The sequence below is a fragment of the Podarcis melisellensis genome (genome assembly GCF_964234715.1).
Source record: "Podarcis melisellensis genome assembly, chromosome: 11".
NCBI lineage: Eukaryota > Metazoa > Chordata > Lepidosauria > Squamata > Lacertidae > Podarcis > Podarcis melisellensis.
In genome coordinates, this window is record NC_138543.1 from 16132547 (window position 1) to 16158658 (window position 26112).

Sequence of the window (26112 nt, forward strand, 5' to 3'; positions counted from 1 at the left end):
ATTGAAAGTAAATGGTTGAAGTTGATATTGTTAAGTACCTGTCATTTATAAATGAGATTTCCACCTGTACGTTTAGTTATTGGAGTGTCATCAATAATTCTATTATTTATAGACAGGGGGAAAGAATTCCAAAAACAGGAAGAAACAACAACCTGTCCTAGACTGACATAGTAGTTGGTATCGCAGTACTTTTCTGCCAGAATAGACTTAAATTCATGCAGTTGGTGGCTATGGAGACAGTCTTAGCTTCTGGGAAAGCATTTAAGATCACATTCAAAAGCAATCTTGTGAAAACAGAAGATATAAGAAACAAACCAACAGGTGTTTGTTCACTAAACTGTGCCGTGTTTTCATTAAATGTATATCACTTTTTTAAGGGAAGCTTGAGTTTGTTGCTAAGCTGTCCAGCAATGTGGAGTGCTAAGCTAAACTGAAAAGTTTTTAAGGTGCTCATTAAGTTCCTATCCAGGTTTTAAAATCCTTTGTGATTTTGTGGTAGCAAAGTCCGTGGTAGCAACCCGATATCCTGCTATTATATAGTACTAGAGTGTTCACAAATACATGAAGGAACGACATTGTCAACAAAGAACATTTATATAAACAGCCAAGCTTTTTTCCAAGGAAGTAAGGGGTGAGTTCAGCTTTGAATTTAATTTCCCACAGGGCCAAAGGACTTGGAGGTATTATACCGACATTGACGTATTATATTCAGTTATTTTATATTTTCTCCACAGCCCTCCTAACAATGAGGCAAGGATAGTGCACATCACTTTTTAAAAGCCCCGCGAGGCTTTGCTAGACAGACAACCACAGTTAGTGGCTGACCCAAACAGCAGCAAGTGGAGTTTCATAGCTAACTGTAGGTTTTCACCCAGGTCTTCCTGGCTCAAGGAGCTCAGCTCTGTCGGTTAAGAGCAGGGGTAGACAACCTAAGGCCCAGGTGCAACCTAAGGCCCAATCGCCTTCTAAATCCGGCCAGCGGACGGTCCGCGAATCAGCGTGTTTTTACATGAGTAGAATGTGTCCTTTTATTTAAAATGCATCTCTAGCTTATTTGTGGGGCCTGCCTGGTGTTTTTATATGAGTAGAATGTGTGTTTTTATTTAAAATACATCTCTGACTTATTTGTGGGGCCTGCCTAGTGTTTTTACATGAATAGAATGTGTGCTTTTATTTAAAATGCATCTCTGGCTTATTTGTGGGGCATAGGAATTGGTTCATTCCCCCCCCCCCCAAAAAAAATATAGTCCGGTCCACCACATGGTCTGAGGGACGGTGGACCGGCCCATGGCTGAAAAAGGTTGCTGACCCTTGGTTAAGAGCATGGTGGTGATAACACCAAGGTTGCAGGTTTGATCCCCATATGGGTCAGCTGCATATGCAAGGATTTGGGCTAGACGATCCTTAGGGTCTCTTTCACTCTGTGGTTCTAAGTCTAGTAGCCTTGGCATTATGCCACACTGGAGAATGAGCTCTGGAAAGCTGGAAGGGGCTCCAGGAAGCAGAGGTTTTTCAGGGCAGGGAAGGGAGTGTCACAGCCAGAATGGGAAAGGACAAGGCAGAATCAAGGCACAGGAGCTTGAGGGAAGAGTAGGTAGATCTAGGTTGTCCAGATGCAAAGCAGGACTGGGCTCCTGCACCTTTAATGGTTGTTTTGAAGAGGGAATTTCAGCAGGCAGAGCTGGCATGACAGACCTGCTGACATTCTTGCTATTGCTAAAGGTGCAGAGGTCGTCTTTTGCAACAGGCTAGCCTAGGTAGAAAAGAGGGTTTAAACTGCAGCGCCACCCATGTCCCCCACCTGAAGCCTCTTCATTCCCATGGGCTGAGGGACGGGGATGAAGTATCCTGGAAGAGGACATGGCTGAAGGCCTGAATAGGAGCACTCCACACTGGTTTTAAAACACATACACACATTCTCTCCCTCTCTCTTGTAGAGCAATAGGCTGTATCCCTTACGGAATGTGGAACTACAGCTGGGAACCGTAGAACAGCCCAACTTGTTCTGTATCCCCAAGGGAGTGCTTATATTTCTCAAACTGAGAAATCTCACATGGGAAGCTTCTTTCAAAACGCAGGGTCGTTTCCAAAGCAGTTTGAAGGGGGAAAGCACAAACAACCCCATGCATCTCTCCTAAAGCAGCCCTAAACAAGGTGTCGCAGATTTAGTTTTGCCAAGTACCCTTAACCAGCTGAGCAGCAAATCAACATTATTGCTGTTTTTTCCTGCCAGGACTCCGTATGAACAGCCCAGAAGCTTCATGCGCAGAGCTGAATCCATAAACCTAGTATTTTGGGCCATCATTTTGCATGCTTTAAATTTACTTTAGAGCAGGCATAGGCAAACTCCCCCCTCCAGCTGTTTTGGGACTACAACTCCCATCATCCCTAGCTAACAGGACCAGTGGTCAGGGATGATGGGAGTTGTAGTCGCAAAACAGCTGGAGGGCTGAGTTTGCCCATGCCTGCTTTAGAGCATAGAGTACTGTACATACACACACATATTAAAAAACAAAACATTCAGCAGAAGCCATGCAGGTTCTAAGAGGCATAAAATGCTTTTGGTGATGCCTCATAGTTTTTATAAACTCTCTGCGAGCTTATTGCTTTTAAACATCACAGGCACTAAATAATAGAAGAACCTATGAGCCTGTACATTGGATTGCAGCCAAGCAGGCGGAGAGAGGGGGGGAGGAGGGAGAAAAGGAAAAGATGAATGGTTTAATTGTAGAGCAAATCATTTGTTTACAGATTAAGACCTATTTGGTAGCCAAATCCAATGGACAAGGAGGTGAAAGTATAGGACTCTGAGGTACAGGAAATGAATGTCTAGCTTTATATTTTGTGACCACGTGTTGTTGCTTTTTTTGCTTTCTTTACCCCCTCCCGAAGCAGAGTAGCCAAGGGGAGAGAAAAGTGAATTGTTTAATAGCGAGGACTGCTGAGCAAAGTGCATATTTGAGAAAGCAACAAAGGGGGGGGAAGGGTAGTGTTCACAATTTTTTTAAAAAAACCAACCAGCTTTTGCTGCCTGACAGGAGCCTGACAACTCAGGGGCACCAGTTGTTGGCAAATGGAGTTTGCCTCCTTTGTTGGCTTGAATTTAAAAAGAGGAGAGAGAGAATACTGCTGTTAACCTGAACAAACATAATGCGTTCACTCAAACTTGTCTCTCTGAAATGCAATTTGGCTTGCCTGCAAAACCTTCTCCCTCTTTCCCCTTAGCTCCACCTCCCAACAAAGGAAGGAGGAAACTGCATAAATTGACTTTTGTTCCACTAGCCTAGCTAATTAGCTGTGCAGAAGAGCTCTGAAGCATATACATAAAAAAACCCTGTAAGCCAGTCCCCTTTCAACAGGACTTTATTGCTGTCAATGTTATATTTTTGGAGCAGTATTTTCAGAAATGCTCCTGGAAATAGACTTAACTTTGATTTATCATTGAGCGAATTCTTTATTTTATTGTATTTTTTTGCAAGGACATTCAACAGAGCCTTTGCCCTAAAAGGAAGTTGTCCCCTTGAATTGTGAATATATATTGTGGGCTGATTGCTGGTTGGATATGTCACTTAGATAATATTGACTTGTAAATAGATAACTGCCATTTATCTCTGGGCAATTACAGCTTTCCACTGGCTTTATCTTGACAGGTGTTTGAGCCCTGTCTTTGTGGGGTTTTTTTTTTCTTTTCCATTTTTAAAACCTCCTGATACTATAGCAAATGGAAGCCATTGGAACAAATGAAATTATAGACATCTTTTTTTCCTATTTTGCATACTTTACAGATTATAATCATTAAATTATATGTTGCAAAGTGTTCTCTTGCAGTGTGAAATAAATAGAGCAGTGGTTTCTTTAAAAATAGACTGCGGGGGGGGGAGAGAGACTGTCTCTGCAAATATAAAATCTCCCTTGAACCAGCCTTGAACCCAGACGTCTGCAGTTGCTTAGTTCCTTTGAACTCCCAAGAGGAGCTAGCATGTTGATTCTATTTAAGACAGCAGAGAAAAGGTGATTGCACACAATAAACATCTTTAAAATATATATTTAAACTTAAATTTCAAAGCTTTCTATTCCCATAGAGCTCTAGCAACAAATAGGCTTCACCACTGAAGTCAAGGTCTGTGTTTATAATCGAATATACAGATGAGGAAGTGACTGAGGAATAATTCACTTTTTTTGTGCTGGAGTACTGTATGGCCATTGGAGATCCCACACATAAAATACTTCTTGCTCAAGATAGGTAAAGGTAAAGGGACTCCTGACCATTAGGTCCAGTTGTGACCGACTCTGGGGTTGCGGCGCTCATCTCGCTTTATTGGTCAAGGGAGCCGGTGTACAGCTTCCGGGTCATGTGGCCAGCATGACTAAGCCGCTTCTGGCGAACCAGAGCAGCGCACGGAAACACAGCTTACCTTCCCGCCGGAGCGGTAACTATTTATCTACTTGCACTTTGATGTGCTTTTGAACTGCTAGGTTGGCAGGAGCAGGGAGCTCACCCCGTCACGGGGATTCGAACCGCCAACCTTCTGATCAGCAAGTCCTAGGCTCTGTGGTTTAACCCACAGCGCCACCCGCGTCCCTATCTTGCTCAAGATAGGAGACTACAATTGTCCTGCAATTGTAAAGCAAGTTTCAACTGATCTTGGTGGGGCTTGTTCTCATGTAAGCAAGTTTGAGCTTTTATCCTGTGAGTTAGGTGATTGCAGTGTTGTGGAGAGTGTGGACGCAACTGTAATAGCTCTTGTGGAATGAGATTTACCTATGGTGAATCTGTGGGTCCCACCCACCTGCCATGGCATAGCTGTATCTCTTTTTTTGTAGTTGCAGAAAATAGCTTGGCTGGAAGGCAAGTACAGTCGTACCTTGGATCCTGAACGTTTTGGGTCTCGAACGCCGCAAACTCGGAAGTGAGTGTTCCGGTTTGTGAACTTCTTCTGGAACCCAAACGTCCTCCACGCTTCTGATTGGCTGTAGGAGCATCCTGCAGCCAATCGGAAGCTGCGCCTTGGTTTCCAAATGTTTTGGAAGTCAAATGGACTTCCGGAACGCATTCCGTTCGACTTCCGAGGTACCACCCCTGCATGATGTCTTAAATCAGAAGACAAATCTGGGCACAAGGAGTGAATTGGGAGATAAGAGGAGGAGCAAGTCTTCCCTAAATAATTATTTCCGAAGCTGTTTTCATTTTTAAAAGGCTTCATCAACCCTTGGGAGTTCATCTCAGTGCCTGCTTGTAAAAAAATCAAATCTACAATCTCTCTGTCATGAACAACCAGCATCTACAACAGTTATCTAATAGAGTGGATCGCTTACTTTGCATTTTATTATTAAGAATTTAGGAATATACATTTTACTGACAACTTGTTTGAAATTATCACTTAAGTCTCAATTTGAAATGTATTTTAATATTTAAGACCTACCACCGCAATTCTAAGCACATTTACTTTTAATGAAATTTCATGGGAATCAGTGGAATTTATTTCCTTATATAACAGTATATGCTTTGATATAAAATCAGTGAGAATAATTTTCAATATGTGTGAGTCCTTTTCAATGTGTGATTTCGATTGTATACATTTACATGAATTAAATATGCAAACTTATGCTTTGTGCAGATCATATAATAAAGGCTCCCCAGCTTCCATACTCCCTCCTGTCTTCTCCCCAGATTTACGGTGTTCCATCTGTTCTTCTCTTCCAACTGCCTGAAATAATAAAGTTTTACAACACACCACAACATCGTATGGAGCTGTGTTTAGGAAGACACATAAGATAACACCATGCAACACCATTATGTGGTTGGGAAAGGAGCTGTCCAGCATATTAAGCAGCCATAGTGGCTTAAGGCCCTAATTATTATTATTATTATTATTATTATTATTATTATTATTATTAATACCCCACCCATCTGGCTTGGTTTCATTAGCCACCCTGGGTGGCTCCCAACAGAATATTAAAATCACAATAAACATCAAACATTAAAAACTTCCCTAAACAGGGCTGCTTTCAGGTGTCTTCTAAAAGTCAGATAGTTGTTTATTTCCTTGACATCTGATGGGAGGGCATTCCATGGGGTGGGCACCACTACCGAGAAGGCCCTCTGCCTGGTTCCCCATAGCCTCACTTCTCACAGTGAGGGAACCTCCAGAAGGCCCTCGGGAGGAGGACCTCAATGTCCAGGCTGAATGATGGAGGTCTGTACTGGGAGCCAATGTGGGTCTTTCAGGACCCAGAGGATGGCTATGGCCTGTATACATAAGTACGCAAGATGAACCTGCTGGATCAAGCCAGTGGCTCATCTAGTCTAGTATCCTGTTCTCACATGACCAACCAGATGCTTATGGGAAGCATAGGGATGCAGGTTTCACTCTGGTCTAAACCACTGAGCCTCTTGGGATTGCCGATCGGAAGGTCAGCGTTTCGAATCCCCACGACGAAGTGAGCTCCCATTGCTCTGTCGCAGCTCCTGCCAACCTAGCAGTTCGAAAGCATACCAGTGCAAGTACATAAATAGGTACCACTGTGGCAGGAAGGTAATCGGTGTTTCTGTGTGCTCTGGTTTCCGTCACCATGTCTCTTTGCGCCAGAAGCGGTTTAGTCATGCTGGCCACACTTACTGGAAAGCTGCCTGCGGACAAACCCGGCTCCCTCGGCCTGAATGCGAGATGAGCCCAAAGTCACCTTTGACTGTACTTAACCATCCAGGGGTCCTTTACCTTTACCTCCTGGGGAGCATACAAAATGGACCTAGCCCAATGTTTGAAATTAGCCAGGCGCATTTCTCACCTGAATATCAACTACTTGTGACCAAGTGAAGGTGCCTGGGTGCTAGGATGAAGCCTGACGTCGCCACCATCTGGAGGTGCATGCCTGGAGATCCATGGATCTTACCAGTTTGCACACACTAATAACCCACCCTGTAGAATTCTAACACTTATATTTTATCTGCAGAATCGGAATGGGTTTCTGGAACCAAATTGCTTTTTCACTGCAGCCTCAGCAGGAGCAGAGTCACCATTAAGAAAAAGTGGTTGGAAGAGGCCAATATATGTAGACTATCCCTGGATCAAGTGACTTTTCTTCTTTAAATTCTCAAAATTCTTAACCTAGCTCAAGGTTGTCATCTGAACTAGCCAGGTGTTTAACTGAGAATCAATCACAGTCAGTCCATCATTTGAAAAATAATACAGTGCTACCTTGGGTTACAGACGCTTCAGGTTACAGACGCTTCAGGTTACAGACTCCGCTAACCCAGAAATAGTACCTTGGGTTAAGAACTTTGCTTCAGGAAGAGAACAGAAATCTCATGGCGGCAGCGCAGCAGCAGCAGCAGCGGAAGGCCCCATTAGCTAAAGTGGTACCTCAGTTTCAGGTTAAGAACGGACCTCCAGAACGAATTAAGTTCTTAACCCGAGGTACCACTGTACATTAGAGCTGTCTTGCCCCAAAATGGCAACTAGCCATCCTGTTTTGGTGGCTATAACCTTGGTTTAAGTAGCCATTTGGCACCTAGCTTTTATTTCTGAGTTTCTAACACTGACCTAAGCACAACTACCTTCTGCTCACCTGTGATTCCCAGCATGTGTGCCTTTCTACGCTAACAACCCCAATCTGATTTTTCTCTGACATCCCAGATGGTTTTTCAAGAGTTACATAGACCACTCATTCTGTTAGCCAGCAATAAGGTGTCCCCCCTGTAGCCCTGCTCAGGTATTTGCTGTGAACACTGAAAAGTGCCACGGGGTCATGCGTGCAAGCAAGCCCTACACCCAGTATTTCTGTCTGTGCCAAAGACCTGTGAAGGGGGAATTGCAAGCTTTGGTGTGACCGGGAAATCAATTTGTGCAGGTTCCTGCTTATAATAAATATTGTGAGCATGTGATCTTCCCTTCCAAAGTAGGAAGGTGAGGGTGGAGCAGGCAGAGATGTTTTCTCTGCCTGGTCCCACACCCTTTTTACAGAATTTGGGAATGCACCTTGTGTAAGAACAGTGTCTGGAGAGCCCTTCTGTCCCTGTGCAATCTAGACTGGCTGCATATTCTGCAGCTCGTGAAGTAAAGAACCTTAGGGAGGGAGAGAGAGAGAGACAGAACATGACCAACTGTAAACTGTAAACTCCAGTCCTCTTTCTGCATTTCCCAGTCACTCTGCAAGCACTCCTGAGAGATCAGTTGGTTTGTCTGACTGTCAGTTGGCATTTGTAGTCCTAGGAGAAAAGATGAGGCTCTTGGAGGTAAGATTTCGAATGCAAATATTGAATTGAGATGTCACCGTGCGGTGACAAACTTTTAATGCTGCAGAAAGGGAAATATTGTGTGCCCCACATCTTCTGTGGGGCGTCAAAGGGATTTGAGTCAAGGGCGAGAAGAGCAATAGGGGTCTTGATTCAAAATCCGTATAAGAAAGCTGCCTAAATTAAATGAATTTTATGAGGTTCGTGTTGCCCAGTTTTTAATTGGGACCATTTCTCTGCCTTTTTAGCAGCAGCAGCCTACTAGAAATTTAGCCAAATTTCCTGGCATGTAGTGAACAGGATCTGGGCTACAGCTTCCCCGACTAAATTTATTTATGTTGGGCTGCTGTTGAAAACATTCTTTTCTCGTTCTTCATTTTAGGAGGCAGCTCTAGATGTTTATCATACAACTATATTAAAGATGCTCAGAGGGTTTTGAGTCATCAGGGGTTTTAGAGCCTGTGCCAGTTTCTGTATTGTGAAAATCTGCAACGATAAAGGCTGGCACCAGAATTTATGTGCAGCGATGTCTGGCAGTTAAACTATTTATGACCTTTTGCCAATTCTGGCAACAGGGCGCGCAGTTTTCGGCTCAGAAGAATTGGTATAGAATTACAGCTTCTCTTTCAAACTCAAGAATGTTTTATTTTGCTTTGTTTTTAATTTATTCGCCTTTGTGTGTATTGACACAGGAAAGAGATATACAGTAGAAGTCTCAGATGAAACAAAAGACAGTTCCCCCCCCCTCCTTCCCAGCTTACAGTTAACCTGCCGTTGAACTTGACAGTTTCAACTGGCACAAGCCCATCACGACATTCTAGAACTTTCCCCTCTAAATGTTTACAGAGAGAAATTATGGGAGTTAACCGGAGTGATGACTGATATCATTTTCACTCTGCAGAAGATATGCTTCGCTCCTGGTTTAAGTGGCCTTGACTGACAAGCGATTTCAGTCGAGGGAGGGAAATGAGTTTTGACGGTTTGATGCATCAGAGAATGCATTCCTTGCCAAGCTGGTTTCATATATTACTTAGTCAAAAAATTAATGCATAATTTGAAAAGACAAGGGTGTTGTTTGCTGTGCTGGGTGCGGTTTTAATCCCCAAACTCAGAATATGAACATTTTTCGTCCGGCTTATACTCTTTAATGTAGAATTCCTCAAGCGACAATAAAATTATATGCTGTTTTCCTCCCAAAGTCAGTAACCTCCTTGTAATGCAATCCGATGAATCTTTACACAGAAGTAAGTCCTACTGTGTTCAGTTAATCTTGCTCCTTAACAAGTGTTTTTGGGTTGCCGCCTTTAAAGACTTATATGTCTTAAAAAACAAACGCCCTCCCTTGCGATAAATGGAGTGAAAAATGTCATAAAACACCCTGATCTGGATTTTTTAGACTTCTGGCATATTTAGATTTCTTCCATCCTCACCCATTTATTACTGAAACACGCCACATGGTAGTCTGTGCAATTTTGTAATAATATTTGAAAATGTCCTCCCTAATCTTAAAATAAACTTTGACATCTTTAAAATTCTCATATTAGCAGTTCTTCCTTGCTCAGATGGCAAAGACTTCAGATTTTCTTAAGATGGCTGCAGATTATGATGTATGGTTCTCCCAGCGAAACTGCTGCTGTGAATCCGAATATATAGCCATTCCACATTGGCCTTTTAGATGGCCATTAGCACTGCATAAGTACAAGCCTTTTTTATTTCCAGATAGCATTTATTCTTCACAGTTCTCCTTCTTCAAATATTTGATGGCAGTGCCATTTGCCAAGCCCTGAATAACAACAAGCATTTTATTGAAGTAGAGATTTCTGAATAAGGCAATGTTGAAGTGTCTTTCTTGCCATGAGTGTCTCAGTTCTTTCCTGAATTTTCAGTTATTTTTAGTCAGTTAGTCAGTTTTAGTTTTAGTCAGTCAGTTGCTCATTTTGGCATTTTTAACGGTTCTGCACTTGCAGAAGTTTGTTTTAAATTCAAGTTTAATTTAATTTACAACTTGTGTAACTAAACAGAAAGAGAAGGGAGAATGCATAGATCTTGGATTCTTCTTTCCCATCAGCAATCCTAGAAAAGTTGACAGAAAGGACCACTGTCACCCTAGTCAGAAATCTGAGCTTCCATTTTTAATAATAATAATAATAATAATAATAATAATAATAATAATAATAATAGTTATTATTATTATTATTATTTTACAAAAGTTGGATTTCTGAAATTGGGAACTACTTAGGAAGAAAAATAACTATCTTTATGTAAATCCCATTCAGGTCAGGTCCAGCCACCCTCAGTTCTGAATTGATGTTTTTAAATGTGCTTGAAATGCTTTATGAAAATGTGACACTTCCTGGGTCAGCTGTTTTGGACAGAAGAAGCCTTCCCTCCAGCAGAACAGAGCCAGGGAATTTGCATTTTCCTAATGCATTTGCAAAAAAAAAAAATCCTCGTCTATATTTTGTCAAATTATATTCACTTGTCCTAAGCAAATGTGGGATAAGAAAGGTCATCTTCCGCTGCAGAGATTGCAGAAAAATTATATGATTGAGCCCAAAGAATTCAAATTAGCTGGAGAAAGCTGTCGTGATAGGAGTCTGAGCAACATTATCCGTGTTTGCTTCTCACGCACAAGGAGGGCTCTGATTAGTCACATATATCACAGTGAAGCTGAATGATGAATTTTCAGTTCACTGACATTTTCCAGTTACGGAGGACGTCAAGTGTGCACATTAGCAAGGCTGAAGGTTTGGAAACTGCAGCTGATGAAGAACTCAACATCCCAGCTCCTATGTAGGATGGGCCACTAGGGCAGTACAATACAGTGGTACCTTGGTTGTCAAACTTAATCTGTTCTGGGAGTCCATTCGACTCACAGAACGGGTCAAAAACCAACGTGCGGCTTCTGATTGGCTGCAGGAGCTTCTTGCATTCATTCATTCGGAAGCTGCGGTGTTTGTTTGGCTTCTGAAAACGTTTGCAAACAGGAACACTCACTTCCAGGTTTGCGGCATTCGGGAGCCGATTTGTTTGGGAGCTAAGCCGTTTGAGTACCAAGGTGCCACTGTACTGGTCTTATGTGAACTACAGTGGTTGTCATTTTATGTCCAGGCACAATTCAAGGTGGCGGTCTTTGAGTTCAATACTCTAACCATGTGTGTGTGTGTGTGTGTGTGTGTGTGTGAGAGAGAGAGAGAGAGAGAGAGAGAGAGAAGATATAAATCCTCTTCAGTCAAACTAGGATTATAGGATTGTAGTGTGCATAGGATTACAGTGGTACCTCCGGTTACGAATGGGATCCGTTCCGGAGGCCCGGCCGCATCCTAAAAACTTCGTAACCGGAGGTGCCCTTCTGCACACACACGCGGCACACAGAGTGCTTCTGCACATGTGGCGAAACCCAGAAGTATACACTTCCAGGGTTGCTGTGTTCGCAACCTAAGGATTACGTAACCCGAGGGTCCACTGTATAGCCCAAATGGTGTGGTTATCCCCTGCTCCAGATTCCCTCTGTTTGGAATGTAGGGCTAATGCTATGATGGCTAATCTATGATGGCTTCTGAAACGCATCGTTGCTTGATATTTATGGGGTGGATGACAGTCTAACTTTGAGAGGAGCCCTTTTTATTTTTTTCACTTTGAGACTCTTAGTGACTTTCTACAGTTACTAAATAGTACCATGATTTTATTTTTCTATTTTTTGTAGATGTTTTTAGAATGTCGGCATAGGCTTTTAAATAATTTTAAAGACTATTTTTGCACGCACACACACACAAACAACCACCAAAACAGTGTATTCACACAATGGTAACTGCCTTTTAATTCTGAATAAATTTCTAGAGCTTTCAAATGACATTCTGTGGTGGAGTACTGTTCAGTAAATTACGTGGGTTTGAATAAAGGCCAAATACTTGCTGCATAAATGAAATAAATATGCTGCAGAATGTAGTATCCAAGCCTCTGGCAAGGGTGAAAAGAACGCCATGTGAAATGCTCAGCATATTTTAATGAGCATATAGTTTGGTCCCTTTTAGGTACTTTAAAAATATATACATACAGTATTTAGCCAAAGCTTTTGCCAGCTACCTTTAAGTTTATACCTTTAAGGTATAAACAATTAAGAGCATTTGTCCTTGTCATTTTGGCAGGCTTATCACAGTGGTCAAAATCACATTAGCGGTGTATGGCTAAAGCACTCCTGTCATAATTTGGCTCATGAAATCAGATTCGGGTTTAAGTAAAACAGTACAAATTCCTTGAAATTCTGTGTTGCTGAATTTGCAGTTTTTGCAAAACCAGTTTACATCATTAAGGACGTGTGATTCTTCCCAGGGGGTCTTGAGGTGTTTTCTAAATATGGAAAACTAGAATTGCATCTGTTGTTAACTAAGTGTTTGACTGTTGTTTTGGTGCCTAATGGTTTCCATTTCCAGAATGATTAGGTGGCAAAGACTCCACCACTGGGGTTCAACTGTCTCAGCTTGCCATTCACAAAGGTTCAATTCAGCCTATGTGACTCACTGTTGCTGCAGGAAGTTGCTGTGAACTATTGGGCTAATTGCAGGGTAGGTGACCTCACCTACACAGCATTGTAGGGTTACTTCATTTCTTTTCCCAGATGAAGGAAATTGAGCTGGATGGGTGACTTAACAGAAGCTTTTTGAATAGTTGGGTAACTGCTCTACTTGCGAAGTAGATGATACTGTCTTCCTCTTACTTCGTAGCTGAATAAGATTGTCTTCCATGAATATGGTCTTAACAGTGAGTCCACAGGTGACTGTGGAGGCCAAGGGACGCGGGTGACGCTGTGGTCTAAGCCATGAAGGCTCTTGGACTTGCCAATCAGAAGGTCGGCGGTTCGAATCCCCACAATGGAGTGAGCTCCCGTTGTTCTGTCCCATCTCCTGCCAACCTAGTAGTTTGAATGCATGCCAGTGCAAGTAGATAAATAGGTACCGCTGCGGCAGGAAGGTAAACGGCCTTTCTGTGCGCTCTGGTTTCCGTCACAGTGTCCCGTTGAACCAGAAGCAGTTTAGTCATGCTGGCCAGATGACACGGAAAGCTGTCTGTGAACAAATGTTGGCTCCCTCAGCCTGAAGCGAGATGAACGCTGCAACCCCATAGTCGCCTTTGACTGGACTTAACCGTCCAGGGGTCCTTTACCTTTGCACGTGGAAGCCAATTCTGGATCCACACATCTTTCCATAGTGGGGACGTAGGTTTCCGGGCGAAGGTTGATGACAGCGAGGATTTGCCAAATGTGCCTGTAGACAAGCTTTCATTATGCTATACAGGTCTGGGTGCTGTAAATTTGTAGGATTGAGATGGTGGTGGGAACTAGAATAATTAGCCTGGGCTGTCTTCTTGATAATATTAGTTTGTCATAATTTGAATTGTGAAATTTGTCTGCTAGGTCAAGCATTATGCTTATTTGCAACATCAGGATTTACTCTGAAGACTGAATGTGCAATGTTATGTTGTCCCGGATTATTCTGCAAACTTTTTAAGATTTTCATGGCTTCAGCGTGTGATCGAAACATATTTCAGGGGTTCTGCTCCACGAGCGTTCCCTTCCCTTAAAACCACCAAGCTGGTGATGTAAAAGCTGTTAGCGTTCAGCATTGACAAGATGTTTGTATTAACATAAAATGGATCATGATAGTAGGATTAAGAAAAGAATATGCTTTTTCATATAGAGCAGCAGTAGTGTACTAAGGCTATGCACACTTATCTTGAAATAAGCCCCATTTAACTCAGCATGACTTGCTTTTGAATAGACATGCATAGAATTGCTCTTCCAATATGACTTCGCTTTCATGCCATGCCATAATGCAGATCCTTTTAGCCTTCAAAAGAATTCAACTTGCATTGTTTTGTTCTGCTTCAGTATACGAAGCTGCAATCTTGTCATTGATGATTACTTTCATTAGCGTTTAGTGTTCATCACCTTGTACTGAAAACCTTCATAAACCAGAAATGTGGTGACACAGATAGCCTTGGAAATTGAGTTCAACAGCTGCATATGACCCCTGTAATTTGAGCCAATATATTTCATTAACATATCATTATTAGGAAGCGTTATAGAGTGGTTTTTAGCGGATTGATTATTTTGTTTAATTCCTGCACTACCCTCCTGCAAACAAGCGCACGGGAGAAATTCTTGGTGCTCGCTTATGTAATTGCTACTTAACAACCTTGGGTAGGCTAATGGAGTTCAAAATAGCCAGGACTCAGTGATCTGTGAGTGACTTCAGATAGCAAATGATGGAGTATAATTTGGGGGGGGGGAGGGACTCATTGAGATTTTCCGCCTCCCAAAGTTAAGTTTCTGCTCCATGATTACACACCTAAACTAACACACCACAGAATCTTGAATTAACATTGACTTTACCACCCTGATAGTATAATTATTTTCTTCTGTCACTTGAGGATAAATAAACACCCTGGCACTAAGATTGTGATTTGTTTCTTCCCAAGGAATACAAGGTAAAAAAGCAACTGTTTTCAAATGCTCAGCGAGCACAAAATTGCTTTCTAGTTGAGGTAGCTGAATTCTCAGCTTAGGCAATTTCTGCCATTACATTTCATAGCGGTATAGCGGCTGGGTTTTAAAAAATATTTATTTGCGAAAGATCTGTAAAGAACGCTTCAGGTTACAGACTCCGCTAATCCAGAAATAATACCTCAGGTTAAGAACTTTGCTTCAGGATGAGAACAGAAAACGCGTGGCGGCAGCGGGAGGCCCCATTAGCTAAAGTGGTACCTCAGGTTAAGAACAGTTTCAGGTCAAGAATGGACCTCCAGAATGAATTAAGTTCTTAACCCGAGGTACCACAGTATTTTCATTTGTGGCATGTGTGTACAAACATTGTCCAGATTTATGTGTGGAGGAGCTGAGAGTTGGTGCCCATGGTTTGGGAAACATCTAACTTTCCCAATTCTCTTTTAAACATGGGGTTTGAGGAGTGGCTTAATGCGTTGTTATTTTTATTTTGATTATTTTGTGGTTTTATATTTTGATTTTGTTCTGTGAACTGCCCTGAGACCTCTGGGTTTGGGGCGGTATATAAATTCAATTAACAGTAATAATAATTAGTAGCTTCCTCCACTTCCCTCTGAGCTTTCAGTTTGTGAGATATAGAAGACAGATAAAATGGTCTTGAATCACTGTCCATTGCAGCAGTCATTAGCAGCAGGCACAGTTTTCGCACAACAACCAGGTTCACCAAATGTTTATGCAGGCCTGTAAAGTCACCTTCTAATTATTACTCCATGGGTAGGCAAACTGAGGCCTGTGGGCTGGATCAGGCAAAATTGCCTTCTGGATCTGGCCCACGGATGGTCCAGAAATCGCCGCATGGATCGCCAGCGCGCACGTTTTTTCCCTCTCCCTCACACTGCCGCAGCGCCTCCTCCTCCCTCCCTCCTCCTGGCTTCTCCCTGCCCTGCCTAGAGGAGGAAGGGGGCTGGGCTTGGTTGGTGCCAGCAGCAGCAGCGCTTGAGCGGCTGCCATTTTAAGCAGCCCCTCTCTGGAGCCCTTTTTCGCGATGCTCATTGTCTTGCCGCCGCCGCCAGCCCCCTGCTGCTCGCAAGACACAGGTAAGCAGCCACAGGGGCTCGTGGTGCTCTTGCATAATTTTTTCCTCTGAAATATAGTCCGGCCCCCACAAGGTCTCAGGGACAGTGGACCGGCCCCCTGCTGAAAAAGTTTGCTGGCCCCTGCCCTACTCCCACAAGATTAGAATTTCAGAAGACTAAACTGTTTCAAAAGGACTGGAGCAAATTTATAGTATATTTGAAAGAACAGTGTAAACATTTGAAAACGTTTGTAGCTTTGAGTTGAAATGTTTTGTAAAGAGAATATAAGGAACTGATTTACATTTAAAGAGGTGAATTCAAAGACAAGAGAGAAGGCAAAAAAGGTGTTGTAGAAATGCTAAGAATAAAGTAAATATGTATGGAAGTCAGAAAAGGGGGCGGGAGGAAGTCAATGCTCGAATAGAGCGAGGTTTGAGTTTATTGATTTATGTATGGAAATTGTGATTATGATAAAACTGAAAATGCAATAAAAATTCATTTTTAAAAAATAGAATTTCAGAATACTAGGCATTAAACACACACACACACACAAGCTTCAAAAGGGCTATTTGTATGTGCAAGCTCATGACCCATGACACTTACTGGCTGGAGGAATATGATGGCATATAAGGATGGGACTACAACCAAAGAACCTTTCCTAATTCAGGCACACCCCACCCTCAGTATGGAAAGAAAACCTCACACTCAGTCTCTAATAACAGCAGCGTGGGACCAAAGCTGCAGACAATCACCTGCAAATTGGCTCTTGGAAACTTTGTACCAAACCGCAACTATACCACCATAAATGGTACAGTAAGTGCGGAAAGAGGCCTCTGGTTTAGTCAGCGTCACTTCAGCACAGCTGAAGTGCCGTGCGATGACAGCTGCATAGCTACTCAATTACAGAGCAAGAAATGATGGATTTAACATAGATTTCCTCCACAGTTTCTAACATGTGGTTTTTTCCTGTATGAGACACATCAACGGCAAAGTTAGGTTAAGTACAAAATAAAATTTATTTAGAAAGTGACGCCTTTGAAGAGGAATCATGGTCGTAATTCCGTTTCTTTTGGCACAGTCTTTCGGTTTGCATAGAATCGTAGAGTTGGAAGGGACAAGGAGGGTCCAAACCCCACCCCCAATTGCAGGAAACTTTTTTGCCCAATGTGGGGCTTGAACCCAGGACCCTGAAATTAAGAGGCTCGTTCTCTACCAACTGAGCTATGTGAAACCCTTTGTGCATATAATTATATCCTCACTGAGGGATACCTCACTGGCTTGTATTCCTTCCATAGTTTTCCCCCATCTGACTATGCTGTCCCTGTGCCAAACTTGCAGAACAACATGCCCAGCCATTTCCAGTAATGGGAGGTATTGGTCCTCACTTATATTGATCCAGTGCAGGCACCCCCAAACTCGGCCCTCCAGATGTTTTGGGACTACAGTTCCCCTCATCCCTGACCACTAGTCCTGTTAGCTAGGGATGATGGGTGTTGTAGTCGCAAAACATCTGGAGGGCTGAGTTTGGGGGAGCCTGATCTAGTGTTCTGGTCCTCTCCATTCTGCACCCACCCCAGTACTGAGGGTGCCCTAACAGAGGTCACAAGAATGGGGCACACTGGGAACTTGGAGATGACTAGACCAACGGATGAGGACAAGCAAAGGGCTAGTGTTACTGACAATATTTTATGTCAGGCATATTCATATGGGCTAGCGGGGAGGAAGGAAAGCTTGTAAGATGCTGTGGACATCTGTACCTCCCACCAAACTCAGACAGCATGGCCAATAGTCAGGGATGATGGGAGATGAGGTTATCTGGCAAGCACAACATCAGTTACCAACTAAAAAGAGATGATATTTTATAGGCGAACCCTTCAAAACAATAAAATTTGGGAAGACTAGTATAGTCAAAGGATTATTGTGAACAGTCAGATAAATCTGGCTTTACTTGTGCCCCAAAAGGATGTGGAAGTGAATGGGGGTTAGGAAAATGCAGCCCTGTAATTTGAAATACAGTGGTACCTCGGGTTACATACGCTTCAGGTTAAAGACTCCGCTGACCCAGAAGTAGTACCTCAGGTTAAGAACTTTGCTTCAGGATGAGAACAGAAATTGTGTTCCGGTGGTGCGGCGGCAGCAGGAGGCCCCATTAGCTAAAGTGGTACCTCAGGTTAAGAACAGTTTCAGGTTAGGAATAGACCTCCAGAACGAATTAAGTTCTTAACCCGAGGTACCACTGTATTTATTTGTTCTATATATTTCCTAGACATTTGTAAGCTGATTTTCACTAAAGGCGCCAAAGTGATTTGCATCAAGAGTAAAAAGTATACTGCAAGTCAATTAAAATGTATTCCAGACATGACAATACAAGTACCGTATTGGCCCAAATATAAGCCGCACCTGCAAATAAGCCACACCTTTAAAATTCAAGGCGGGGGGGGGGAGAGAAAAAGACAGTACCCAAATATAAGCTGCACCCTTAAAATTCCTCAGGCTCTCACACCTGTTCTGTTTTACCGTATGTCTGTTTCAGCAGCGATATCGTAAAAGCCATTTTTTGTAAGGTTGCAAATTTAAGCTGCAGTTTAACTTCTCACGGTTGCAATTTGGGGAAAAAAGTGCGGCTTATATTTGGGCAAATACAGTACTATAGTTTTAATACAATGCAGACAATATGACCCATAGGTTTATTCAAGTCCTGTGAACAGCTAGCTAGCATCTAATATATTTGATGTCGAGGTTTAAAAATGATGCTGGCACCTTGATATATTTCTGACCCTAGACTTTTAAACTGGGTCGTTTTTACTGGGTCATTTGAGTTCACTTGCCAGTACTGTAAAAGGCACGCTTAAGAGACCACTTAATTTATGATTATTGCAAAGCCTCCTGATTTTTGTTTGAAAAGGATAGGGTGACATTTCTCACATTTGTGCTGGGCTTTTATTTTCCAGAGGGTTTAATAAGAACTAATCTTGTGTAATTGTTGTGCTTTAAAGCGAGAGGCACAAAAGGCAGAGCTGCTGCAGCCTTTTACAACTTCCCATATGTTAATGAAAACATTTTCTGAAAATTGGCAGATCCCCGCATAGGAGCTGATGCCAGCTATTTTCATGGGCCAGTTCGAAGCACAGCGAGAGGGGAGAAATGCCTTCTTGTGGTGGCTGCATCCGTCTGACAGGCTTTCACATTGCCCCTCCTCTTATTAATATTCTTTTTGATGTGAACTTGTAAAACAGAGGATTGGCTGTTAATCTCCAGGATCTCAAGGGCTTTTGGCATTGGCCCATAATTGATGTGTTCACATGGCTGTTGTCTGACTACTAATGATTAGACAGCCGTGTTATCTCCCAGCTAAAATCAGTGTTGCTTATAAATCACACTTGCTAAACGGCGGTTTCATTTCTTCAAAGGCTCTGTACACGTCTACACACTTTGATAAAACTGCCAGCGGCATTTCATGATTTTACAAGAGTTTAGGTTGGGCTTATTTACATTTTGCTGGGCAAAACACTGAAATTTCTATGAAGTGTGGTAGCGTTTCGCTCCTTGATGAGCAGAGCAAAGAATGAATGCTAAACCGTGGAGAATGCACACAAAGGGGTGTGTTTTTGTGTGGGTGTGTGTAATGGTTGATCACACCTAGTACGGAATTCCTTGCTTTTTTATTTTAAGCAGGCAGAGTTACGGAATTGTTGTTATCCCCATACAGTGGTACCTTGGTTCTCGAACTGCTCGGCTCCCGAACAAATCAGCTCCCAAACGCCACAAACCCGGAAGTGAGTGTTCCAGTTTGCGAACGTTTTTCGGAAGCCGAAGGTCCGACGCAACTTCCCCTTGAGTGCGGGAAGCTCCTGCAGCCAATTGGAAGCCACGCCTTGGTTTTCGAATGGTTTCGGGAGTTGAATGGACTCCTGGAATAGAATGAGGTTTGAGAACCCAGGTACCACTGTATTTCTAATCATCGTGAATACAGTCATACCTCATGTTACATTTGCTTCATGTTACGTTCTTTCAGGTTATGTCTCGCGGCGACCTGGAAGTACCGGAAAGGGTTACTTCTGGGGTTCGCCGCTCGTGCATGCGCAGAAGTGCTAAATTGCGCTTCGCGCATGCGCACAAGCGCCAAATCACGCCATGCACCTGCGCAGATATGGTGCTTCAGGTTGCGCTCTTTTCAGGTTGCGAATGGGCCTCTGGAACGGATCCCATTTGCAACCAGAGGTACCACTGTAGTCAAAAGGAGAGCAAAACGGAATTGTGATTCTGTGAGTTAAGTGACTTGGATGGCTCAGTTGGTTGGAGCATGGTGCTGATAATGTCAAGGTTGCAGGTTCGATTGGATAAAGGCTGAAGACCTTCCTTTATAAGTTGAGCTTTTACCCAGTATCAATCTGTACTGGAATTGTTTTAAAGATATTTTATTACTTGTTGTTTCCCAGCATGGGCTCTTTTGTGTATGTGTTTGTGTGTTAGAGACAATTCTTTGTACATTTACCTGGTAGTAGGTCCCGCTGAACTCAATGGGCAAGGGAAGTCAATGGTACCTGTGATCACCGTTGCATTCCTGGACCTTTGGATCCAGTTCATTTCCAATTTTGTGTATTTGTATTTCTGTACTGTTTTTCATCTACAGAAAGAAGTAGCAAAGTGGCTCACACAGTAATGAAACAAAACTATAGTCAATAAAAATAATCACTCAGGGCAGCAGTCAACTAAGTTTTACTCAGAGTACCGCCACTGAAAATAACATACATTGCTAAGTTAGGTTCATTATTGTCAATAGGTCTACTCTGACTTAGTTTAATACTGCATCCTCCAAATTTGTAAAATCATCAGAATAGCAAATATTAGGAGAAAGTATGGGTCAGTGGTTGGTGAAAACATCCCACCATTGAGGCATACCTGATCCCATTGGGGAGATTTTATTTTATTTATGTATTTATGACATTTCTGTGCCACCCTTAATCCAAAGATCACAGAGTGATTAACAATATAAAAACAGAAAAAATATATATCATAGTAGCAAACAAAAACAACAACCCTCCGATACAGAGTTTAAAAGGCCGTAGTTTGTTATTTTGCAAAGGATGCCTTAGTGGTACCTCAGGTTAAGTACTTAATTCATTCTGGAGGTCCATACTTAACCCAAGGTACTATTTCTGGGTTAGCGGAGTCTGTAACCTGAAGCGTATGTAACTTGAAGCGTATGTAACCCGAGGTACCACTGTATTCCCAGTTTGAGAGGTTTATAGTCACAGTAATGGTGTAATGGAACTTATGCTATATGCACACATTTAATTTGGGAACAGCGTGCTTGTTTTTCCCCCTGCGTAGTCCACACAAAACCTAGATTCCTTGCACAATTTATGCTCCTCAAAAGCAAACTGGAAATCTGTATTACCTCATGATGTGCCCATTTGAAAGAAGGTGTAGGCAGTCCTGGAAAAGGGGGCGGACTGTATCCACACCTGCCCAATTATTCTGTAGGGTGAGCATGTACCAAGATTGCAACCAGCACTTTTTTCATTCACCTGGGGCATGTACAGGGAGGGAAAGGCATCGATTTAAGGGGAGGGTTTTCAATCATCATCTACCATTTATACCCTGCCCATTTGGCCGGGTCTCCCCAGCCACTCTGGGCAGCTCCTAATAGAATATTAAAAATACATTAAAACACCAGTCATTAAAAACTTCCCTAAACAGGGCTGCCTTCAGATGTCTTCTAAAAGTCAGGTAGTTGTTTATTTCCTTGACATCTGATGGAAGGGCATTCCACAGGGCAGGTGTCACTACCGAGAAGGCCCTCTGCCTGATTCCCTGTAACTTGGCTTCTCGCAGTGAGGGAATTGTCAGAAGGCCCTCGGCGCTGGACCTCAGTGTCCGGGCTGAATGATGGGGGTGGAGATGCTCCTTCAGGTATACTGGACCGAGGCCGTTTAGGGCTTTAAAGGTCAGCACCAACACTTCATTGTGCACAGAAACGTACTGGGAGCCAATGTAGGTCTTTCAGGACCGGTGTTATATGGTCTCGGCGGCCACATCCAAGTAACCACAGCCATGGTTGTGGATGCCAGGATCTAGAATCAATCTTGATTGAAAGCAGCATGTTGAGAGTAAGTATGACTAGTCCCAGATGGAGAAAAACTACAGGCATGCAGCATCTATGCAGCCTTAGTTCCTTGGACCCTGAATTAAAGGATTGCTCATTTATTTAAATGCCATCTATAAAAGCAAGAGCCTTTTCTGGAACAAAGCCTACAAAAATATGGTAGAAGTTAGAAAGTGAAATAGGTATCCATAGACACATACTTCTGAAATGTTGTAATTAGGATAGTATTTTTTAGTTGGTTTTTAAAAAAATCAGATTTTTTATTTTTATATGGAACATGAGTTCAAATGGCTCAAAAGGTCATCCTTTTTATTTTTTTGCCCTAGACTCATTTGTGTGTGTGTGTGTGTGTGTGTGTGTGTGTGTGTGTGTGTATGTATGTAAGTGGGTTTCCCACAGGAGATGGGGAAATCTGGCATTTGGATCTCTTCACTTCCTCCTATGCAGCAGGAAAGGAGTGTCTTTTCTACAGGAACTCCTGTGTTATATAGTGGAAATCACCCTGCTGGGCAGGAAATCCCCTACAGGAGAGGTGGAATTTTATTACTCCAGGATTGTAATTCTGGAGATTTGCGAGAACATCGGATAGACCGGGTTTTGTTTTGTTTTAATGCCCTGCTTAATTTTAGCATCTGGAATAGCAGAAGCAAATACTGTAGTGGAGTATCTGTGCACATAACGGAAAGATCACAGCTGTCTTCCTAGTAATGGTGATATTCCTTTTCTGACCTATTCTTTATGAGTTATTGGGGTGGGGACGGTTAGTGTGTGCATCATGTTCAGAACAAAAAGTGCTCACTAGGGCGCTTAGTCTATTTATTGGCAGATATTCGCCGTCAGCTTTCTAGTACAGAAGGGCCATCGCCGCCTGATGCGAGCGTACACTGGGGCAATGGAAAACTGCCAAGCACAACACTCTGAAACTTAGTAGCTTTCGTTGCTAATCAGGTCCCCAAAAGCTCGTGAAATAAGGCGAGGAAAGAAAACATTGTGCCGCATATTTCTGTAGGGTTTTAAGGCTGCCTGTGTACAGAACTGCTGCAATCTGTACAACTAACCTGCCTTCAAGTGTAGCTTGTGTTTTCTCCCCTCTCTTTCTCCTCCTTGGAACCTCTTCTGTGATAAATAGCAAGGCTACCGCTCAGCATGCCCTAACACCTGGGAATAATCATGCAAAAATAACAGCGAGGAACTGCAAAGCGTCTGTTCTTGACATTAACTTTCCTCAGCTTGACAGACTGCCACCAGCAGATGTTAGACTTGTGTACCTTTCCCCTTTCCCATCCCCCATTTGAGATGGCTGCCTTCCCCGCTTCGGCCTTTTCAACCCTCCTACGCTGCCTTGCGAGTTCTTTTGGGGACTTTCAACCAAATAAAACCAAATGCAGTGGTACCTCGGGTTACATACGCTTCAGGTTACACACGCTTCAGGTTACACACTCTGCTAACCCAGAAATAGTGCTTCAGGTTAAGAACTTTGCTTCAGGATAAGAACAGAAATTGTGCTCCGGCGGCAGCAGGAGGCCCCATTAGCTAAAGTGGTGCTTCAGGTTAAGTACAGTTTCAGGTTAAGAACGGACCTCCAGAACGAATTAAGTACTTAACTCAAGGTACCACTGTATTGGGTTTGTCAACCCTGTGGTCTTTGAAGAAGCAGCGATAATACCGGCAACATTCTGAGCGGCGTTTGAAATTAGGAGGCAGTTCAAGCAGGGCATGTTTTTGGTCTGAAACTTGGGGATGCACCATGTACTTCTGACTCAGGAAATGGCTCCCCTTTCAAATGTGTAAAAGTAGCACATGGTAGGCGGTGTATTCCTTATGACTGCTGGTGTGGGCACACTGGCTTCCTCCCCACCCACCCCAGGGCATTTCTCCTGACATGCTAGCTTTTCATGCTCAAGGGGGTCTTGTTTTGGCTGCCTTGAGATCTGATACCTCTTTTGTCGTCTGAGCTGGTACTGTTTAGGAAGGTCTGTAACATGTGTTGTGTCTGCGCATTTGAATGTGTATATTAGACATCAAAAATCCACTGAGCCATATTTCCTGTTTAGCATTACTGCTCTGTGCCTGCCTCGCTCTCTTTCCTTTAGTCTCATAGCATTGTAGGGCTGGAAGGGAAGTGATGTTCCCATGAAACACTATTGCACCGGGTTAATGTCTCTCATATATAGATCTTCTTCTTCTTCTTCTTCTTCTTCTTCTTCTTCTTCTTCTTCTTCTTCTTCTTCTTCTTCTTCCCCGCCCATCTGGCTGGGTTTCCCCAGTCACTCGGGGCGGCTTACAGCATATCCAAAAAACGTAATAAAAACATTAAGCGCTGAAAACCTCCTGATATAGGACTACCTTCAGATGTCTTCTGAAAGTTGTGCAATTCTTAAAATCTGAAGGGAGGGCGTTTCCCAGGGCGGATGCCACTACCGAGAAGGCCCTCTGCCCGGTTCCCTGTAACTTCATTTCTCGCAGTGAGGGAACCAGCAGAAGACCCTCGGAGTTGGACCTCAGTGTCTGGGATGAGCGATGGGGGTGGAGATGCTCCTTCAGGTATAGTGGGCTGAGGCCATTTACTCAAGCAACATTCTCTTTACTTATAAGTCAGTATAAGCACAGAGGATTCATAAACAAATAGGATGCTCATTGCAGCAACTATTCCATCCTAGAATTCCAAGGATTCTTTCTGTTTTGAGAAAGTAGACCATTTCACAAAGTTTTAAGACATTTAGAGGAAGTAGACTAATTCTTTAATGCTACTTCTGCTCATGGGTACAATTTAGAGAAATTTAAGTATGCATGACACATTTGGGATTCTGTCTTATGGTCTTTATCCAGGAGACCATAAGTGCATCATAACTCCCCCCCCCTAAAATATTATCAAAATATTGTGTGAGTGGCACTGTGCTTTGGGAACATAAATTCACATATTTTGATAAGATATGGGCAGTGCTGCCAAATCTAGAATCAGTGACCACCTATTAGGTCTGCTTCTCCAAACTCTGGCACTGCAATATGAAGCCTGAAACCTGAATGCAGAGTTCCCTGGTACTGAGGAATCAATCCACATGTGGAAACTTGTAGTTTTACATAGACACATTTCTCTAGAATGACCAAGTGTCTGGTGTCTTGTCATTTTGCAGAGCTTCTTTTATTTTCTAATCCAGAGGCCTCAATCAAGACTGGCTTGTTATACTTTGTGCATTTGTTGCCGTCCCTCACAATTCTTCTGTTACGCCGCCTTCTTTTGTATAAGAGCATTTAATCTCTGTAGCAACATCGAACTCCTTCAGGCAGCACAGAAAGTTAAACATTGCCTGTCTCTATGTCAGTGTTTCTTACAGTAACGTGGTTGAAACAGTCCTGTTTGGTTTTGAAGAGCGAAATGTTTTGTGACTAGGACACCATCTTGAAGTGTCTTAACATTTATTAATAAACACAGTGTTTATTAATGTACAGCATTTATACCCCACTATTTTTTTCTCCTTCTTTAAAAAAAGTCTTCTTTAAAAGATTCTAAATTTGTGTCTTTTATCAGTGCCGTCAGTTTTGCCATCTCTGCATATTGCAAGGCGGAATCTGCCATTTTTAATGTTAGTAACCCATTCTTCTCCAAGAAACTTAGAGGGGCATATGTGGTTCCGCCATTTTATCCTCCCAGCATCCTCGTGAGGTGGGCTGGTCCAAGGTCACCCAGAGAGCCATTTGACTGAGAGGTCTCTCCAAATCCTTGTGGTCCAACAGAACCTTGAACTCACTTGTTGACCAACTACCCCCTACTGGATCTCTTAAAAAACCCGATAATTTTACAGGGTTCTATCTATCTATGAGGGGGTATAGCTTGAGCTGACACTGTGTTGCTCCACATCTGGATAAATGCTGGGGGAAACACAGGAACCAAGTGCATTTGCGTTCCTCCGAAAGCCTGAAAAGAAGGCTGGAGGGCCTCTGTTATGAGAAGTCTGTGCGGCAGCCAAAACTCATGTAGTGCAAACTCTGGCCCTGTGTCTTGAATGTAGTTCAAAGATAAATATTGGGGGTTTTTTCGTCCTTACTTATCCAATGACTAGTTTGCAAGGAACAGCTGTTTTTGAGGTCAGTTGGTTTTCACTCGCCTGCATGCTTGATTTCTTGTTGAAAAGCTTTCCCTCCCCCCGCACCCTTTCTTTTAAGGCTGCCAACATCTTAAAAGTCTGAT

The 26112-nt window shown here is 42.8% G+C and overlaps 1 protein-coding gene across 4 annotated transcripts in view; it reads left to right on the forward strand.

The window, feature by feature from the left end:
- The window catches only part of ZNF608 (zinc finger protein 608), a gene marked incomplete at its 3' end in the record, with an annotated part of 123791 nt that overhangs the window by 24198 nt on the left and 73481 nt on the right, over nt 1-26112 (forward strand). The window contains exon 1 of one of the 4 annotated variants that reach the window (XM_081930382.1): nt 8058-8236. The exons of the other annotated variants lie outside the window; for them this stretch is intronic. Coding sequence (XP_081786508.1) covers nt 8222-8236 — 15 coding nt within the window. The 5' untranslated portion in view covers nt 8058-8221. Of the gene's footprint in view, nt 1-8057; nt 8237-26112 lie in introns of those variants that run through there. 4 annotated transcript variants of the gene reach the window in all.